This window comes from Euprymna scolopes, chromosome 36, assembly GCF_053919585.1.
Source record: "Euprymna scolopes isolate OS-2025 chromosome 36, ASM5391958v1, whole genome shotgun sequence".
Taxonomy (NCBI): domain Eukaryota; kingdom Metazoa; phylum Mollusca; class Cephalopoda; order Sepiida; family Sepiolidae; genus Euprymna; species Euprymna scolopes.
In genome coordinates, this window is record NC_136517.1 from 51,383,529 (window position 1) to 51,401,028 (window position 17,500).

Below are 17,500 nucleotides of genomic sequence, written 5' to 3' on the forward strand. Positions count from 1 at the left end.
TGTGTGTGTGTGTGTGTGTGTGTGTGTGTGTGTGTGTGTTATTGTTTTTGTTTTTGAGGTACGTTTTAAATGAATTCAAATATTTACGAAAGTGTATTTTTACCTAAATGCGAGTTGGGAATAATTTTCCCTTTAACCAACTTGGTACCCCCACATGGGGAGCGGCATACATATTGTTTTTAAAATATAAATAGCATATATATATATATATATATATATATATATATATATATATATATATATATATATATATATATATATATATATATATATATATATATTTAAAAGCGAAGTGGGGCATTTTTTTTAAACCTTATAAAAAAAAGATCGACTATAATGTAAAAAGAAACAGGATCGACTAAAAGTAAGAAAAATAAATTGAAAAGGAAGACGATCGACTAAAAGGGGGAGAAAGAGAAAAGAAAAGGGGGAACGGTAAAGCAACTTGAAGTACTTTTCGCCGACTGTCTTCAGAAGTAAATGTTGGAATGAAGTAATGTTGGCATGAAGTAATTTCTATGAGGGGGAAAAACACCGCGTAGAAATTAACCTGGTGGCGCCTGTTTAAAAACGCTCAACGAACGTATGTGGTACATCTATTTGCAAAGAACAGGTCTGCAACAGTTTATTGTAAGGGCCTCCAAGAATCCGAGATGTTGAACAAACCTAGTCCTGTGCAAAATAGAGAAGCACTCCGGTGTGTACTCACTCGCACATTTATTTGAACTGGTCAGGTGATCACCGCTCGCGGTAGCAGAAACACGTGATCCTGCAGAGGAGTCTAACTTACCCTGTCGTATATATAAAGGGACATGTTGGGGAATTCTGACCTCCAATCTGTAAGTCGTTCTGCCCACGTAGTCAGCTCCACACTGACACTTAAATTTATAGACGACAAGACTACTTTGAATGGTGGGCAAAACATCTTTCTGAAAGGAAGAAAAGAATTTCCGAGTGGTAAAAACAAGGCGGACTTTTTCTTCCCCCCCCCCTCATAGAAATTACTTCATGCCAACATTACTTCATTCCGACATTTACTTCTGAAGAGTCGGCAAAAAGTACTTCAAGTTTCTTCACAGTTCCCCCTTTCTTTTTCTTTCTCCCCCTTTTAGTCGATCTTCTTCCTTTTCAATTTATTTTTCTTGCTTTTAGTCGATCCTGTTCTTTTTACATTATAGTCGATCTTTTTTATAAGGTTTAAAAAAAATGCCCTACTTCGCTTTTAAACTATTATAATTCTGTTGTACTTCGAATTTAATATATATATATATACATATATATATATATATATATATATATATTATTCATTGAACTTTTGAATAGTCAAGTCGCTGCCTGATGATATCTGTTGTTTGATTGAAACAAGTGGCTATTTGTAGCACGGGATGTGAGCATGTTTATATAACAATAAACAAGTATTATCAGCTCTTTTTATTGAGCACTATCTAACAACCTCGTTGAATTCATTAGTCCATTACTTTTGAATATAAAAAAAACGAGTATATATATATATATATATATATATATATATATATATATATATATATATATATATATATATATGCGCATAAAGTAATGAACAGTATATAGAGCCCGAGCAAAGCCGGTCTGAACTGCTAGTAATGTATAAAATATTATCGTACTATAAGTTTTTGTGTATACTTGTAATGTGAACAATCTGTTTTTTTTCTCATTGTAAACCATTGCATGTAAACTATATTTTGGTTTCTAACAGTTTCTAATTGAACTCCAATTACGTTGGTCTACCACCCGATTACTTCATAATCGTTTAATGCCTTCAATTTGTTAAGCATCATATATCTGAACATAAAACTTCTCAGTTATATATTGTCTCAGAAACGATCGTACACATTTTTTCATTTCTATTGAATTCTTGAAGCATACGTAAATGATTATTTTATAAAGTTTCCAGCAGGCTGCCCGGTGTTGCCCGGTCGTAAACTGCGCATAAACATTATATTTTAATTAATGCGGATTTCTTATTTATTATAAACAGAAATGTCGTAAGTATTAAATGTAACGTAAAATTCCGTTAAAAAAGAAACTGAAAGATATTGAGACGTGTACATGCGAGTATTATGTTGGGTTTTTTTTTCCAAGCAGTTCACTTCTTGTAAGTTAAAAAAAAAGAAAATACTCGGACTGAGATCGAACCCAAAACATTAGGACAGTAAATCAAGAACGATAACAATCAGGCCGGCTTGACACGATCTTTAAAAAGTGTTTTCAAACCTGCTTTTTTTTTAACATAATGAATCTTTCATGTGAATTATTCACGCATGCGCATTCGTGGAACAGTTAGCAAACAAATAAAAATTCGACGACCCTCCCCCCCCACGTACCAATTTTTCAATTTTGACCCCTTTGCAGCCTGTTTTCTGGATAAAACCCGATGTAAAATTTTCTACATGTCGGAATTTTCTTATATGCCACATTTCAAGTCTGTACATCAAAAATCTGTTGAATATATAGGTTGAGAAGTGTCCTCTCACACACACACATTCTCACTTTTATCTCTAATCTATATCTGTAATATTATATAAAAGTCACTTTGTGCGCATGCGCGTGCGCGCGCGCGCGCGTGTGTATGTGTGTGTGTGTGTGTGTGTGTGTGTGTGTGTGTGTTTCTTCCTTATAGGTTCTAAAACGGCTCAGCCTATATTTTTCAAATTCCACACAAAAGTAATTTATGTCTGGCAGTGTTTTAAGATATGTTTTGTACAGTAATTCATCCGATAAGAATCGAAAATTGAAACAATCCGATCTTTAAAATGGTCTATCTCTCTAATAGATAAAAAAAAAAAGAAGAATTTTTACGGGACAATATTTTATGTTACACCGGCCAAGAAAAATAAAATCTCACCAAATCATTTCTTCTTTATTTAAATGATTTCCTTTCATCTGGAGATATATCTCGAATGATCCTCTGTTTAAGCCCGGGTGTACCTCACCATTTCATTTTATTTTTTCCTGATTAATGAGTTCAGTGTACGATACAAGAAGAGGTACCATTTAAAATCCCCGCAAATCATTTATTTGTTTGCATATTTGAAAGCTAATTGATCAGAAGTGACGGTTCCAGATCATTCATCGTCAAGCCCAAATATCAGCTGACGTGATATTGTAAACAAACACAGACGGAATTTGATGAATGACATTGTCATTATTTTATTATTTCATTGCGAATTATTCCACCGGGTAAATTATTCCTGGTGATATATAATATTCAATAGAATATTGATTATAAAATAATACATACGCAATCTGCATAAATTAAAAGATCATGTTTAGGCGTATTGTACGGCCGGGCAACGCCGGGCGTCTAGCTAGTAGATATATAGATAGATTTACCTCGTATATATAATATGTATTCACACACACACACATACACACACACACATACACACACACACACACATATATATATATATATATATATATATATATATATATATATATATATATATATATATATATATACTAGCAGGCCGCTCAGCGTTGTCTGGTCGCTTAAATATGATATTTTACACTTAATTATGATATTTTAATATATGCAGATTTCGTATTTATTATTATAGTCAACTCTCCATTGATTGCAACATTGTACTCAACATATAGTTATGATTATTAAAACACATATGACTTGGGTGCCGTAAACTAGAAGCAACCCCAAAACATAGAGTTCGTTATCATTCGTTACCATCTGAGCTAATGTCATATGCATGTAAAACTTTTAAAATAACGTCGTTAAACGTATATTTGTATATTTGCGCATGTGTAGAAGATACACGTTTGATCCACTAACGCTTGCCAAATTCATTGGTTTTTTTTTTTCAATTTTGACTACTTAGCAACTATTTTTACCTGATAAAAACCAAATCGAGTTTGTTCCACAGGTCCAAATATCCCATATATAACATTTGAAGCCTGTAGACCAAATATTGACAGAGTAGTTTGGTAGAGACCGTTCTGCGCGCACACACGCAGACAATTTTACTTTTATAATATATGCAGATAATTACTAATTTTGACGAATAAAAATGATGCGTTTAAAGCTGATGATTTTTACTAAATTCCTTGTCTTAATTTTTAGCGTTTTTCATTTGCAGCATCCGGTGATATGAACCCGTATACATATTGTCGTCAAAACCCGACAGCCGTACTTCCTCACCCAGAGACCTGTGCCCTGTTCTACAACTGCAGTAAACCGTCGAAGTCGGGCAAATACTTTGGCTCGTATGTCGACGAATGCCCTTACCCCCAGCTCTTCTCCAAGGCCAACAAGAGATGTGAGCCTTACAGAAGCGTCAACTGTGAACGACGACCGGAACCGAAGGACGTTTGTAAGTTGAACAAATTATTTCATTCATTTCGCAACCTAAGCTGGATGTAACGATTACATTGAACAAACTAATATGTGTTCGATGTTAGGAGGCAATACTTCAGGGAATTACCGGGTTTGTATTACTGTACACATAGATTCGAAAAAGTTGTCAAAAAACAAATATATAACAAATAAATGTTATCAAAGGCAAGATAAGTTACTTTTCTACCAAACTGGATATATTTTTGTGTTTTTATTCAATGTAACATATTTATTCAGCTCGAAAAATATACAGTGTTTACCGATGTATTCGAAAATTCAAGATGGCGTCTCACACCCTCTTTAACACCGTAAGTTTTGAAAAAGGTGTTATAAATAAAAAACCATACAAAATACTATTAAAAACCCGCCGAATATATGTCAACCTATGTCACGGTAACATATATTGAGCGAGTTTTTAACAGTATTTTATCCGGTTTTTTATTTATAACATCTTTTCCCACACTTACCGTGTTAAAGAGAGAATCAGACGCCATCTTGAATGTTCCAATACATCGGTAAACACTGTATGGTTTTCGATCTGAATAAACATGTTGCATTGAATAAAAACACGAAAAATATATCCAGTTTGGTAGAAAAGTAACTTATCTTGCCTTTGATAATATTTATTTGTTATATATTTGTTTTTTGACAATTTTTTCGAATCTATGTGTACAGTAATACAAACCCGAATTACCTTTACTTTCTAGTATATGGCATATTTGCCATGGATTAATATTAATAATTTGACGATAAAACAAGCGGCATATTTTTGTTCATTCTAAATTAAATAATGGTGGAATTACGATGTAAATATCCGATGGTACTGCAAACATGGAATTCAAATATAAATACAGAATTCCAATGTAAAAATAAAATTTTAATGTAGGTACGGAATTTCTAATGTAAATATAGAATTCCAATGTAAATATTTTATTCCAGTGGAATAGTGTATTCCAGTGGAAATATGGAATTGCAATGTAAATGTAGAATTAAAATGTACATATAGAATTCCAATTTAGATACGAAATTTCAATCTAAATATGAAATTCCAATGTAATTACAATATAAATTATAATGTAAATATTGAATACTAATGTAAATATAAAATTTCAATACGAATATCAAACTGGAATCTAAATAAGGAATTACAGTTGAAATATGGAATTTCAATGTAAATATGGAATACCGGTATACGAGGGGTGTTATAAAAGTAAAGTCTCCTATGTGATAACGATGTGAAGAGACACGGGAATAAGCGCCCACGATTGGCGTGTGTCCACTGTAGAGACGCATTGCTATTCGAAGCTGGAACTCATTTAAGACAAAAAATAATACGAAAATAAGATTAATGCAAATTTGGGCGCAGTTGGGGTTTGAGTGTCAGAAGAAAAAATACGTTTTTATTTATTTTTTTTTCATGTATGAGAAACGATATTACGTGTACAAGAGAGTTCGCTCTGAAGAAAAAGAAGAAGAAGAAGAAGAAGAAGAAGAAGAAGAAGAAGAAGAAGAAGAAGAACGACTGCTGTTGGGAAAAGAAGGGAGATATAAGAAAATTGCAACGCTGACAGACCTTTCTTCTGCTTTCGAGTTATTATGGCAAAGATATAAATCAGCAGTGATATTGTGAAACCGTTTAACGGCGAGGGAGATGTGATAGCTGAAGAAATGGCGGCTGGTTGCGAGACTTCATAGGGTGGATTATATGACAAGCCTGATCCTATTCTATCCGGACGGTGTGCATTGGCCCTCTACTTGGAAATGAAAACGAGTGACCAACTGAATGTCGAGAGGATAGAGTCCCGGTTAGAAGAGGCATTCACGGATGGTGCGTTCACAGCCTATAGAAAGTTGACCCTGGTTAGATGGACTGGTGAGCAGGTCTGTGCTTACGCAAACTGACGGTTGATCGAATTGGCTGGTTCCGCGGGAATTGGTCTGGAAGGCTTGCAAAACTGCTTATTGTTACGAGGTTTCCTGATGCCATCGCCATCGAATTTCAGCAGGCACTAAAAATTAACACTTTGACCATGAGAGATCTAACAGCGAGAGTAAGAGTGCTGACATTAACTAGGGACCAAAGTCACCATGTGGCCGCAACCCTGAGTCCATCCAGTAATAAATATGCGCTTCCTACCAGGAGCAGCTCTAGGACTGGCGTAAACTATTACAGATTTGGCTGCAAGGGTCACATAGCGAGAGAGTGCCGGAGATTTGGAACTCGGTTCTACCGATGCGGCAAGGTGGGACACTAGGCCCGGGACTGTTTGGAAAACGAACAAGAGGACGAGGCATCTACGCTAGCCTACTCACTCACAAAGATGTAAATGCGGCCCTCCCGGAGATTATCGTCTGTATTGATGGAATGCAGTGTTCGGCGTTAATCAAAACAGGATCCTCGCATACAACAGTAGATGTGAATCGATGTCGATCCTGGGAAACAGGAAGAGTGGACGTCATAACGAGTGGAGGCCCATCCTGAGCATGCTGCGGCAGGAGAGTAGTCACCATTTTCACAAACGAAAGCGATTATGTCAGGATCAACGCGCTGGTAGTGCGTGGTAAACCAGTGGAGTTTGATCTGTTGTTAGGGATCGATACGATAAAAGCATTAGGTGGTATTACTGTTGGATCTATAGGTTCAGTTCGGATCGGTGATGGTAAAGTCCTCACGTGTGCGGCCATCTCCATTAATGAATGTGATTTTACTGTTACGTTTTACCATCAAAGACGGATGTAAACTACGGCATGGAAATAGGCAGATGGACGAGCACCTTAAGAAATCCGCAATGGAATGCCCGACTATCGAGTGGTTGCAGTAATCCAATCAGAGTATGATCAGGAACTCCGAGCATGGATGGTCGAGTGGTTAGCAGTAAATAGAACAAGACGAATGTAAAATTCTTGAACACGCTGTCAATTGTTTTCTAATAAGATTACATCCATTTTTTGTTACACCCGAATAGATCAGAGCGATTGCAAATTGCACTATGATGACCGAATTCATGCATTCGTGACCTGAAAGTTTCATCTCTCTGTTGCACATATTGACGGTTTGAAACTCTAAGAAAGCAACTCCTGTAGTGGGCGTGCGTCAGACGCAGAGATGCGTCATTGAATTCCTGGAAAAGTGCATTGAGAATGGTGGTAACTATGTAGAAAAATAAATCCTGGATCACAAACCGTCGCTCGTTTTAATGGTACAATTCCCCTACGTAGCTCTTCAACTTTTTTGGTTAAAAATAGGAGGCTTTCGATTTGGAACGACCCTCGTCTTGCAAAGCGTCCCCTGGACGCCCAAGAATAGCCATCGTTTATCACTGGCAAAAGTACATTGCGAATGGTGTTAACTAGGTAGAAAAGTTTGTGTGTGAGTTCGTTCCCTATGGACTTGAAAACGGCTGGATCGATTTTTATGAAATTTCACGCGAAGGTGCTTTATGCGCCTGGCTGTGTTCTTCGATAGATTTAGTATCGGAATGTCTTCAATATATATCGATAATCGTTAATCGAAATAATCCGATGAAAGAAGCAATACGCGATTTTGACCAAAGTTAACACCTTACACAGCCTAACATCACAGGCGCATTTGAGAAGTTTTATTACCACACAAGCCGATAGGCCTGGCATATAGAATCATCGTCAATGCATTCATTGGGATGGTAAAAGTACGAATTTTAGAAAGGCGAACCATTGCAAGATTCACCTGCCTTACTAAAAAATGCTAGGTTTATTTTGATGTCTTTAGTGAAAACCCCACCACCCAATGTCCATCACAATAAAAACATCGTTTCCGAAACGATCGTACAATTTATTGATTTTGTTTGTTCTTTCTTATGAAACCGATTTTTAATTTTTAACGTTAATTATAAATTATCAATCATCTTACTAAATATATATATATATATATATATATATATATATATATATATATATATATATATATATATATATATATGCACGTTTCATTAAATAGCACAGACGACTCTTGCTTATTTTTCTTGTAATCCTCCTTTTCTCTTTTGCGTACGTTTTTTTTCGAGTGAAAAAAAAAATTTCCTGTAATCGCGAACGTTTTCGACCTCCATTGGTCATCATCAGGCGAGTAGTAAAAAAAATATAAAGTAAAAAATGAAATTGAAAAATGAAAATAGCGAGATGAAATGAAAAGACGATTAAAAGACGATTAAAATCGCTTAAAATCACTAAAATACTCAAAAGCACTTGAGCGTGCCCTCGGTTTCATTTTGAGTCTGGTTAATCGTTGGTTTATTAATGTGGATTAACAATGCCTCAAATATTGGGAGGCGCACATCGCAATATGAGACAGTTAAAATGGCCGTGTTTTTTTTTTTTATTAATATGTCTCTAAATTCAGTTTTAGGGGTGTGGTGTGCTATGAGGTGCTGATAGATTGAACTATTCGGGGAAGACAGGTGACATGTTAAACGACGGGAGATGCTGGTTCGAGTCATACCAATGTACAAATTATTTTTTGGAGACACATTCTCCTATGGGACATTTAAAGATTTACACGGCATTTCTAGTTTTCAGCATACTGCCATCGGATGTAGGATTATTATTTATTAGTAATTGGTTAGTTTTATATTTTTTGTAATCTATATAATACTAAAAGTCTATGGATCTTGTATGTTTGCAATCAGATTTCCGGTTTTCAACATCCGGTTGCGCATGCGTAAATAGCAACGTCTTCAATCCGTTATTCCAATTCCGGAATTTTTATATCGCTTTTAATACAAACAATTTCATTTAATTTGATCAAATAGTTATTTATATATACAAATAATACATAGATTCATAGATAATTATAATATCTATATTTTTATAAAGTAATAGGGTTCGTGTGTTTCTGTCTGTGTGTACAGCTCTCCATCATCAACGAAATATAAAGGAGGTAAGAGGGTAGATCTCTCCTGGTAGAGAAACATTAGAACCCATTTTAGGATGTTTCTGTTATCGGAGACATAAGAATCTATGCCTAATTTCTTTATATACTAGTCTACAAACCACCCCCATATCGAATGACTTATGCTCATTTGCATATCACATTATATTAAATCTCTTTAACTAATTACCTCGACCTTATTACATATTGGAAATATTCTAATCATTTCAACTGTACTATTTACAAAATCTATTTAACATTTAATTATTTAATATATTTTCATTTAATTTTATATTCGATTTATTTCACTTTACGTATATTATCAAAACAATTCATTGGCGAGCAAAGCTTTATGTTTTGGGATTGTATTGAAAATGTAATGGAAATTTCAATTTCGTTCCGTTTTAATCTTTTATATTTTACTTGCCAATATAATTGAAAGAATACAATTCAACTATCGTAATTTTATATAAATAAACAAAAACAAATATTTTAAAATAAAACTTTATTAAAAAAGAAATAATTTTATTTTTAAATGAAAAAAATCAATTTAGTAAAATAATTGTATTAAACACCCCCAGCCTTGTCAGCAAACCTGTAAACCTATAAAAGTTAACATTTCGAATGTAAACAGTGATTTTTCGATTTTGTTAGCGCTTGCCGCAATTAAACACAATTAAAACGGAACTAACTTTATTTCCATTCTATTTTTTAAACAACCCCCAAAACATAACGCTCTCTTCCAGTTATAGCCAATTTTTTTTTAATTAAATAAAACAGGTCAAAATAAACAGATAAGCGCATTTTCTTTTACATTTTTCTTACAACCATTGTCATTTAACCAACTGCAGGATACCGTTACTTTTGTGGGGTTGTTTTGAAAATGGCACGGAGATTATAATTTCGTTCCAATTTAATCTTTCTGGTCGAGCCTATTTCGAAAGCCTGTTTATCATAGATTTGAACTACAAATAATTTATTACATTTTGATTATTACTATCTTAAGACTTAAAGCTTATATTTATTTCATTTTTCTATTTATATATTGAATTAGTTATTTCCAGTCTTATTTAAACTTAGCGCTTTCTTTAAACCGGATGAACCTTTTATAAAAATATGAGTTTAACGTAAAGAACACGAACAAGGTTTTATTCAACTGAATTTCTTCCAGTTTACTAACAAAATATATAAATTTAAAAGAGATATAAATAATAAAATAAAAAGGTTATGTAATTTAAAAGAAATACACGTACTCACAAAAGCAGAACTTTTTTTACACATTTTTTCTTTAAAACCATAACAATGAGACTAACAATTACCTAGATCTTAGTAATTATTTGTTTTAATAGAACTGTTTTAATTGTACTGTTTACTTAGTTAACCTAAGTTGGTATTACATTTATTTTACATTTACTTTTTTTTTTTTAATTATTACTTTTAGACTGTGACGTTTACACCCGGAAGTAATGAGTCACACGTAGGTCGCTTTTATTCATTCCTTTTGGTCAAGATCAAAGTGTAGTATCTGTTCTTCAGATGCTGCACTTCATTTTCTTGTTCTCTTTCGGTGGAGGAGAAATCCTTCACGACTGAGACAATTTTTCATTTTTGTACCTTTTCTCCACGTTAAAAAACGACCCTGGTGTCTAACTCTGTCCCGTGGGGAGGCATAGTAAATAGGTACAATATAATTGTTTATAATTGTACTATTCAGAAATATTATTTATAGTTCGTCCATTTCAGTTAGTATACATTTCCTTTACGCTTAATTAATTTACAATCATTAATATCGTTAAACAATTCCGTTTAAAACCGAAATTATGCCACCCAAACGAAGTAGAAACGAAAGTGAGGAAGAAAGAATGGAAAGATTGGAAGCTAATAGACTAAGAGTTGCTGCAATTCGCTCCAATGAAAACAATTCAGATAGAGAAAGACGTCTAGAACTTAACAGGATACGTCAAAGAGAAAGGAGAGCAAGACTGTCAGATTTGGAAAGAGAAACCCAACGTGAAGCTGACAGAACTAGACATGCTGTAAGGCGGTTAAATTCATCACAAGATGAAATTCAAGAAAGGCAAAGATATGCACTGGAAAGAGAAGCAATATTACGATCGAATGAATTATATGAGGTAAGTAGACGTACACAAGGTCAGTTGAGAGTGGCTCAACGACATCAGAATGAATCGGAAACCCAACGAAGCTTTCGCCTATACCAAGGGCAACAACGAGAGGCTGCATGGAGAGAGAGTATGACTTTGCCCCAGCAATTGACAGAAAACGAGGCAGCTAGACAACGAATGACTGCTTTGAGACACCATGAAATAGAACACTGCAATAGAAAACGATTGCTCTACAACAAAAATGACTCTCTCACTACAGCTGATATAGGAAAAATGGACAAAGTATGTCAACATTGCTCAGCTGTAAAATTTAAAGGAGAAACCCCTGGTTGTTGTTGTTCTTCTGGCAAAGTTGTGCTTGATAGCTTTCCACCACTGCCTCAGTTGCTTCAAGATTTGCTCTCCGGCAATGGTCCCATCTCTAAAGATTTTCTGCAAAATCTACGCAGTTATAACAATTGTTTTGCAATGACATCATTTGGTCACAAAATTGCGGCAGTACATGGGTGGAATCCTTCTTTTAGAATTCGAGGCCAGGTTTGCCACCAGATTGGGAGTCTTTTACCACCTGAAGATGAAACAGCAAAGTTTATTCAAGTCTACTTCTTGGATAGTCTGGAAGAGGAACTACATAATCGGGGACGTGACAGTAGACTCAATAGAGACATTCTCCAAAGTCTGACTGAATTTTTACATGAGAACAACAGCTTTATTTGTCAGCTGAAAACAACAAAGGAGAGGATTGAAGAAGAACACTTGGTAGAACATAAAGTTGTCATAAGGGAAGACCGAAGGCCGCAAGAAGAGCATCCACGGCGATTCAATGCTCCAACAACAACGTATGAGATTGGAATATTAATGGAGAATGAACCAACAGCTAACCGGGATATTGTCTTGCGTTTTAGAAATGATACATTAAAATGGATCTCCGAACTACATCCCCTCTACGATACTTTAATGTACCCGTTAATGTACCCCTATGGTTCTCCATCTTACAACATCTACATGAAGGCATCCAATGGGCGAAAAGTTACCCAACAGCAATTTTATTCGTACCATTTAATGACTCGGCCTGGAAACTATTTTCTCTGGTACCGAAGGCTATTTCAACAATGGCTGGTGGATGTGTACTGCAAGATTGAAACAGAACGTTTACAGTTCCTGAGGCGTGAGCAACAGACCCTGAGAGCTGACAATTATAGCAACTTGAGAGATTCAATTCTTAGGGAGGATGGGAATCCAGAACAGTTTGGTCAACGAGTTGTACTTCCGGCAACTTATACAGGAGGCCCTCGATACATGTTTGAGCGTCAAAGTGATGCCATGGCATATGTTCGGCGAATGGGCCGAGCCGACCTCTTCATCACGTTCACAACAAATCCAAAGTGGACAGAAATTACAGAAAATTGTCTTCAAGGGCAAGACCCTCAAGATCGTCCAGATATTGTTGCCAGGGTTTTCAGGCAGAAGCTAAAAAAGTTACTTGAATTTATTAAAAAGGGAGGATTTGGCAGGTTGAGGGCTTTCCTGTACAGTATTGAATATCAAAAAAGAGGACTGCCGCATGCACACATCCTCACCTGGCAGGCCCCAGAGGACAAACTTCTACCAGAAAAAATGGATCTCTGCATATCTGCAGAGATCCCTGACAAAGAGGAAGATCCTGATCTTCATGCTAAAGTGATGGCACATATGGTGCATGGACCTTGTGGACCATTCAATCCAAATTGTCCATGTATGATTGACAACAAATGTTCCAAAAAATACCCAAAAGAATTTCTTCAGTGTACCAAGCAAGGCCAAGACTCTTACCCCAAGTACAGGCGAAGAAAACCAGAAGATGGAGGCCAGACTGGTACAATAAGGATGAAGAGAAATGGTCGGTATGTTAATCAAGAAATAACAAACCAGTGGATTGTTCCGTACAACAAGGTCCTCCTTCAGCAGTTCAACGTTCACATTAACGTAGAAATTTGCAGCTCGATCCAAAGCATCAAATATGTCCTCAAATACGTGAATAAAGGATGTGATCAAGCAGTGTTTGAACTACAAAGAACTGATGGAGCAGCTAACCAACAAGGCCAAGTACAAAGTCACATTGTGGATGAGATCCAGCAGTTCCAGAACGCAAGGTATGTCGGCAGTTCAGAGGCAGCCTGGAGGATATTGGAACATCCCATCCATGAACATTTTCCCCCAATTGTACAACTTTCTGTTCATCTTGAAAATGGGCAGCGTGTCATGTTCTCAGCTGATACTGCTCTGGAACGAGCCCAAGGTCCACCGCCTGCCACAACTTTGACAGCATTTTTTCAACTCTGCCATGAGGATGACTTTGCAAGGGGTCTCAAATACGTAGAAGTCCCTGAGTTTACACTTGGAACAAATCGACAAAGAAATGGATGAGAAGAATGCGTGGGGTACAAGTTGAAGGTACTGAAAATGATGATGTATGGAAGGCACCATGCATTGGGAGAATCTACACGATTAGTCCAAAAGCAGGGGAGTGTTATTTCTTACGCCTGTTGCTCGATGAGGTTGCTGGTCCAACTTCATTTCAAAATTTGCGAGCATACAATGGTCAGGTGTTTGAAACATACAGAGCAGCGTGCCTTGCTCGAGGCCTTCTAGAAAATGACCATCACTTGCATCAAGCAGTAGGAGAGGCAAGTGCCACTCAATCACCTTCAAATTTGCGAAGCCTATTTGTGATAATTTTAACAGCCTGTGAGCCAAGAAATCCTCTTGAGATCTGGATGGCTTTTCGTGATGTAATATCTGAAGACATTCTTCACAGATACAGGCAAGAAGTTAACAATCCAGAAGCAGATTTTAATGAGGACATCTACAATAAAACTCTTTGTCTAATTGAAGAAAAAGTTCTCCTTATGTGCGGTCAACCATTGGCAAGCTATGGATTACCTGCACCAATGCAAGGGAGAGATGAAAGACTCGCGAGAGAGTATCAACGTGAAGTTACTTATAATCTCGAAGAACTTCCCTACAAGCAGAAAATATGCAAGAAAAACTGACCGATTCTCAAAGAGAAGTTTACAATTCATTCATGGCAATGTTGGAAGCACAAGGTGAAATGAACAAAAACATGATGTTTCTTGATGCTCCAGGTGGTACGGGCAAGACTTTTGTAATCAATTTGATCCTTGCAAAGATTAGATCCATGAGAAAGATTGTGCTTGCAACAGCATTCAGTGGCATTGCTGCTACTCTACTACAAGGTGGCCGCACTCTTCACAGCACTTTTAAAGTACCCTTGGATACTCATCGAATGGATCAGCCAGTTTGCAAAATTACTTGTAACTCAGCCTTGGCAAATGTAATTAGAGACACCTCTGCAATCATTGTAGACGAAGCCCCAATGACGCACAAGAGTGCTTATGAAGCAATTGACCGAACACTGCAAGACATCACAGGAAACAAGAATCCCATGGGTGGCATTCCAACCTTATTTTGCGGTGATTTCCGTCAAATCCTCCCAGTGGTTAAAAATGGCACAAGGGCTAACATTGTCAATGCAAGTTTGAAACAATCCTATCTCTGGAGGCACGTTATAGTGAAGAGACTGACTACTAATATGAGAGCCTATATCTCTGATAACACAGCTGCAGCAGACTTCTCAAAATTGCTTCTCCAAATCGGTAATGGTCAGTTTCCTATCACTTCTTCACCTGACACAATTAAGATTCCAACTGCGCTTGGTAAATGTGTCGGTAATCAGAAGCAACTGAAAGACAAAGTGTACCCAGACCTGCAAAACAATGGAAAATCACCGGATTGGCTTGCTGAGAGGGCTATTATTTCGCCATTAAACAGCAATGTGAATCATTTGAACAATTCAATAATGGATGAATTTCCAGGAGACACAAAGCAATACAAGTCAGTTGATTCGGCTACTAATGAATATGAAGCTGTTCACTACCCTGTGGAGTTTTTAAACTCTTTGGAGATATCTGGAATGCCTCCACACATTTTAAATCTCAAAATTGGATCGCCAATCATGATTCTTCGATCCTTGGAACCGCCAAAAACAACAAACGGAACCAGATGTGTTATCACCAGATTGCACACCAATGTACTTGAGGCCACCATTTCCTGTGGTCCCTACAAAGGCGAAACCGTTCTACTGCCAAGGATCCCCTTAGTTCCATCGGACTCAGTACTTCCATTTAAATTCCGGAGACTCCAATTTCCTGTGAAGGTGTGTTTTGCAATGAGCATAAACAAAAGTCAAGGTCAGACATTTAACACCATTGGCATAGACTTGACATCAGACTGCTTCAGTCACGGTATGTTCTACGTCTCCATCAGCCGGACAGGAAGTTCAGAAAAACTCTACATTCTGGCTCCAAATCAAAGCAGCAGAAATGTAGTTTACCCTGAGGCTCTTTAGTGAAAAGTTCGAGAAATGGATATGAGGAAAAACTGACATGATCTGATTGTGGTAAGTTTTTAGTATTGAATGTGCAAGATAAAATTTAAGCAAGAGTTGAAAATGACTTCAATGAAAAATTTACTATGTAACATCAAGTAACCTTCCTTTTTGATGAAAATGTTTTGTGAAGTTCCTGATTGAATTTCAGTCACTACAAGAGGTAGTTAAAATGTTAATCACCTTATGCAATCGTTGCTCTTACAACATCAACTTACTGGAAAGGTGCCCACAGATTTTGGTACCCGAATGCGCAACAAAGCTCCGTGCGAAGCACGGGTATCTTTGCTAGTATATTATAAAATCTATTTATCTATGAATCTATTAATAATATGAAATATTACCCTATACAATTTATGGAAAGAAAACACCTCTCACTTTCCCTCTAATAGATTTCAACACTCCTACTCCCTCTGTTTTCGTTACGTACGCGAGAAATAGTTACGTGTAGTGAGAGAGAGAAAAAGGGAGCGATGTAAAACTGGATAGAGTTATCCCCCTTAACTAATGCAGACCTTTTTACTAGAGGGCGTTATTACAAAAAAATTTCTTTTTCTTCTTCCCATGTTTTTTAAAGTCGTCTGCTTACATTTCCAAACGGAAAGCTGAATCGGTAAATGCACACATTTCTATTACATTAAATAGTGTTTTCCTTTACACAATGGGTACTGAATGTTTGCTTAAATTAAATGGAAAAAGTTACATTTTATTTTCATTTTCTATTTAAAAAGCCATTATTAACATGTGGAGAGTGTTTTTTTTATTATTCTGTACTTTCAACTAACAATTTCATTTAAAAGATGATATATCAAAATTTGAATTTAACTATAATAAGGATTATGATACCTGTTCAGTGCATATTTACCTATAAGTATGACCAACCACTTATAATTCAGTAACTGTAATTTAAAAAAAAAAAACAATTATAATAAACAGAACGACTCATAGAAATCTATCTATATTCTTTTTTCATTTTAATATACTTTCATAGAAATGCTTCTGTTATGTAAAAAAAAACTATTTTCTTTATGCCACAAGTGTCACGCTCATACATGAATTCCATAGCTAATATAACGTACTGACCCAACGGGTCACGGGTGGTCTAGTAAATAATAAATCTTATTTTAGAGTTTTTTTCGGTGGTTACGACATGTTTGTTTACAATATCTTTTATTATTTTTTCGTCTAATTTGTAATTCTTATGCATCTGGTTACAATAATATATGTTAATGTTATCATCGCTGCTATCATTACCCATTATTCCTATTATTATTATTATTATTATTATTATTATTATTATTATTATTATTAATGGTAGTTAAAAAGTGTCTAATCTGCTGGTCAACTATGTAGTTTGGGAAGCCGTTATTAATTAAAGTTTGCTTTACGTTTGAAAGTGATTTATAGACTATTTCGTTAGTGGAAGAATTACGTTTAGTTCTGTAGATGAGATTTTTTACGACGGCTATTTTGTATCTATTGGGCTTTTATAATTAAGAAGACATGATTCCTTACTGGTAGGTTTTTTGTATGGGTGAGTAATAAATTTATCGGTGTCGACTTTTATTTCTATATCGAGGAAGGGGATACTATTGTTTATATTTGTTTCGTGTGTGAAATTTAGTATAGAGCGGATT

General features: G+C 35.8%; 1 protein-coding gene across 1 annotated transcript in view; it reads left to right on the top strand.

The window, feature by feature from the left end:
• LOC145260473 (uncharacterized) overlaps nucleotides 1-17,500 on the top strand; it is a 47,791-nt gene that overhangs the window by 17,888 nt on the left and 12,403 nt on the right. Inside the window, exon 2 of the mRNA XM_080118566.1 lies at nucleotides 4,131-4,364. Coding sequence (XP_079974692.1) covers nucleotides 4,131-4,364 — 234 coding nt within the window. The remainder of the gene's footprint in view (nucleotides 1-4,130; nucleotides 4,365-17,500) is intronic.